Source organism: Pseudophryne corroboree, chromosome 4 (assembly GCF_028390025.1).
Source record: "Pseudophryne corroboree isolate aPseCor3 chromosome 4, aPseCor3.hap2, whole genome shotgun sequence".
NCBI lineage: Eukaryota > Metazoa > Chordata > Amphibia > Anura > Myobatrachidae > Pseudophryne > Pseudophryne corroboree.
Genome location: NC_086447.1, coordinates 525,570,634 through 525,574,163, shown reverse-complemented (window position 1 = coordinate 525,574,163; position 3,530 = coordinate 525,570,634). Strand labels below are relative to the sequence as shown.

Sequence of the window (3,530 nt, the reverse complement as noted above, 5' to 3'; positions counted from 1 at the left end):
CAAGGGTCTAACCCCTTCAGGGTTAATCCCCCCTGCGCCAGCACAGCAGCACTTAGCACTCTTTCCCCCCCACGGGACATGTGCGTGTGCTTAACTTTTATGTATTATGCAGCTGACACATCCTTTACACATGCCGCTATGCACATAGGTCAGCTGTCAGCCCAGCGGTGTCTTTGTAATATCACCCGTCTCTCTCTGTCTCACGCAGCCGCACAGTCCCCAGCACTCCAGCGATTCACTCGTTGCTACGCAACCGACTGATACAGACACCCTCTGGATGCGCCTACACGTCATCGCACGGCGCCGCACAGCGCACACGTCAGGACCGCTGACGGCTTCGCTCTTCAGGTTTGGCGGGCTCTGTCACTATTTAGGTAAGCTTTTCTTTACACTTACACACTCTCACATCTTGACAAAGGGGCTAGACTCCCCGAAACGTTGGTGTACTATGTTGTGATCCTTTGAATACAATTCAACTTTTTACAAGACCTGGAGTGCAGCAGTCTTCTTTCTCTACCTAGCCATTTCAGCTTACTGGAGGCACCGGGCACAGTAACATCAGGAGGAGTGCCAGGCTATTTCTACTTCATATATATTTGCAAATATATAATTTTGATAGGGGTTAATTGTTTGTGTGAGAATTTTCATTAGAATTGTATTTACTTGTGGTATGCCATTATAAATGCTTAAACGAGAAGTTGTAAAGCAAATGTGTTATTTTAATTGAACTAAAGTATGGTTGAGATTTTACTGCTTTGTCAATGTATTATTATTTCTTGCTAACTATTCTTACCCTTAGAAACCAAGGTGAAAACACATGGTAATATCATCCCTGTCTCCTCTTATCCCAGTAGGCCACTGGAAACACCTTTTATACATAAGGGCAGGAGAGAGTCCTCACGTAGTGGTGAAATCGAAGTTGGGATAGGGTTTTCTCAAACCTCCCCTAAAGCTACGGGCATACACCGTAGCGTAAAGGTTTGAGTGGATGCACTGACATACTCCAGGGGATACTTCAGCCAAAGGGAGGGCTACATTTGGAGGCACTGCTGAGATCCTTAAGATACACCAGCCCCCTGGACGGTAATGGAGGTCATACTGGAGATGGATATCCATGCCTGGTGCCAAGATCAAGGCGTATATTCTCACCAAAGTGTATGTATAGTGGGCAACTACGAAGGTATCACAGATGACAACGTACTTAAAGAAGTACAGAGATTATGTGGGATAAGAAATCCCTGTGTAGTTGACAAGTGGAAGAGTGCCACTGGGGATATATATGCCATATTGATAACCAACCAAGAATACCTGGACCCTGCATTGATTCCTGCAAAAATATTAGTGGAAGGGGTACCCGGCAGAAGATGGCAAATAATGTGGCCTAGTGAAGTTGGAGAGACAGAGGGAGAAGCCCAAGTAGCCATTAATGATAATAGAACTGAGAGAATTGAGGGAGACAATCAGAATGCAGGGGATAGTTCTCTGCCAAGAACTACTACAAGTACCATTACACGTGAATCTGTAGAGCAGCAAGTGGAGGCGGTAATGAATAAAATGGTCAGCCACTTTGAACGCTGGCACTATGAGGGAGGATATAGAAGGCTCAGAGTTTTCTCTGGCATAACGCCAGTACCTACTGGAGAAGAAGGATACGACACTTGGAGAGAGGCCGCCGTGCAACACTCCGAAGAGTGGAGGTGCCCAGAGCACATAAAGAAGCAGAGGATTGTGGAAAGTCTGAGAGGCCCTGCTATGGGGATCATCCACACTACACGGAGAAGCAACCCCGGCGCCACTTTGAGAGACTATTTCAACGCCCTGGATTATTCCTTTGGGACCATTGAAGATGTAGGAGATATCTTGGCTAGGCTAAATCAGACCTACCAAGAGCCTGCTGGGACCCTCACTAACTATGTCTACCGTCTAGATAAGATATTATATAAATTGATGGACAAAGGAGGGATTGAAGCCTCTGAGATTGATGAAAAACTTTAAAACATATACTGCGGGGGGCTTTGACAAACAATCCTGTTGCCCAACGACTGCGATGCAGTGCCGTCGGTGCTCGACCCCCAACCTTAGGTGAATTGATAAAGGAAGTAAAGTTAGAGGAGGTTCAAATTGAAAATAGAGAAAAGAGTTTTAGAAAGGTGAAGGTTGTGCTACCCACCCCGGAAGGTCCTACAGAGAATGAGAAATTATATAAGCTGCTGGAAGAACAAAATAAAAAACTGGACCAACTGATTACACTACAGAGCAACCCTTCTGGGACAGCCAATCGCGGGAGGGGTAGAGGATACTCCACGCGACAAGACAATCGCAATTACATTCTTTGTTATCGATGTGGGCAGTTGGGACATCGATCATTTGAGTGTCCCCAGAATGGGAACTATGGAAGAAGTTCTAGTACCCGTGGAGACCGGAGTGAAAGCTAGCCGGAAAACGCTGAGGGGGTGTTGGTGAACCCCGCACCAACTCCCCAATAATAGTAGTGAGTGCAGTGGCCAGAAAACATCCCTGAGAGAATGCTGGGAAAGGCCCCGTTGGTACAAGCTTTTATTAATGGGCAGGCCTGCGAGGTTCTATTAGACAGTGGTTCCCAGGTATCCATAATCTTTGAGAGCTGGTACCGTAAACATTTATTGGATATACCTATATCGCCAGTTGACTGGCTGGCAATATGGGGATTGAGCAACCAAAAATACCCCTATTTGGGGTATGTAGTGACTTACATTGAATTCCCCCCGTTGTTAGCAGATAATTTCGAGCCAATACCACTGGTGTGCCCTGATCCCCCGGGGGATAGAGAGAATGTCGCGAATATTGTTGGGACCAATTCTAACTTATTTAAAACGCTGTCAAGATGGTGTCTGGACCAAGATCATGAACTTATCTCTTCTCCCGGAGAGAGCTCCTTTATGGTTAACACGACTACTCTAAGGGATAGAATTACTCCTGCGAGACAAGAAACCGAGTCAGTAGATACAACGGGGGACCGCTTTCTCGCTAAGATTCGAAAGTGTTTTCAAGGAAGTAATATCAGTCTACCGGAGCAAGACCAGTTAATAGAGGAACTACATACCAGACAGCAAGTTTTTTCAATAGATGAGTGGGAATAGGGGACGGCTGTAGGTGTAGAACATCGGATTAATTTGAGTGATATCACGCCATTCCGTGAAAGGTCTCGCAGGTTGGCCCCAGCTGACTTTGCCGATGTGCGCCAACATTTAAAGAAACTACTGGAGAATCATGTAATAGCCAATTCCGAGAGTCCTTATGCCTCTCCCATTGTAGTGGCTCAGAAGAAAAATGGAGATATACGGTTATGCATCGATTATCGTACCCTAAATAACCGGACAATTACCGATCAGTACACTGTGCCCAAGGTAGAGGAAGCGCTGGACTGTCTACAAGGGATCCATTGGTTCTCCGTCCTGGATATGCGATGCGGGTACTATCAGATACCGATGAAGCCAGAGTATAGAGCCAAAACAGCCTTCATCTGTCCTATTGGATTTTTTGAGTTCCTC

At 46.0% G+C, this 3,530-nt stretch overlaps 1 protein-coding gene across 1 annotated transcript; it reads left to right on the top strand.

Annotated features, from left to right (window-relative positions):
- Positions 1-1,086: 1,086 nt before the first annotated feature.
- LOC134910947 (paraneoplastic antigen Ma2 homolog) lies at positions 1,087-1,995 on the top strand. Its single transcript, XM_063919339.1, has one exon. It carries the CDS (start codon positions 1,087-1,089, stop codon positions 1,993-1,995), a length of 909 nt encoding a protein of 302 aa, XP_063775409.1.
- Positions 1,996-3,530: the final 1,535 nt, after the last annotated feature.

Bases quoted from the DNA above. Each gene is read 5' to 3' on its own strand.
- LOC134910947 (XM_063919339.1), top strand. From the start codon at position 1,087: ATGGAGGTCATACTGGAGATGGATATCCATGCCTGGTGCCAAGATCAA.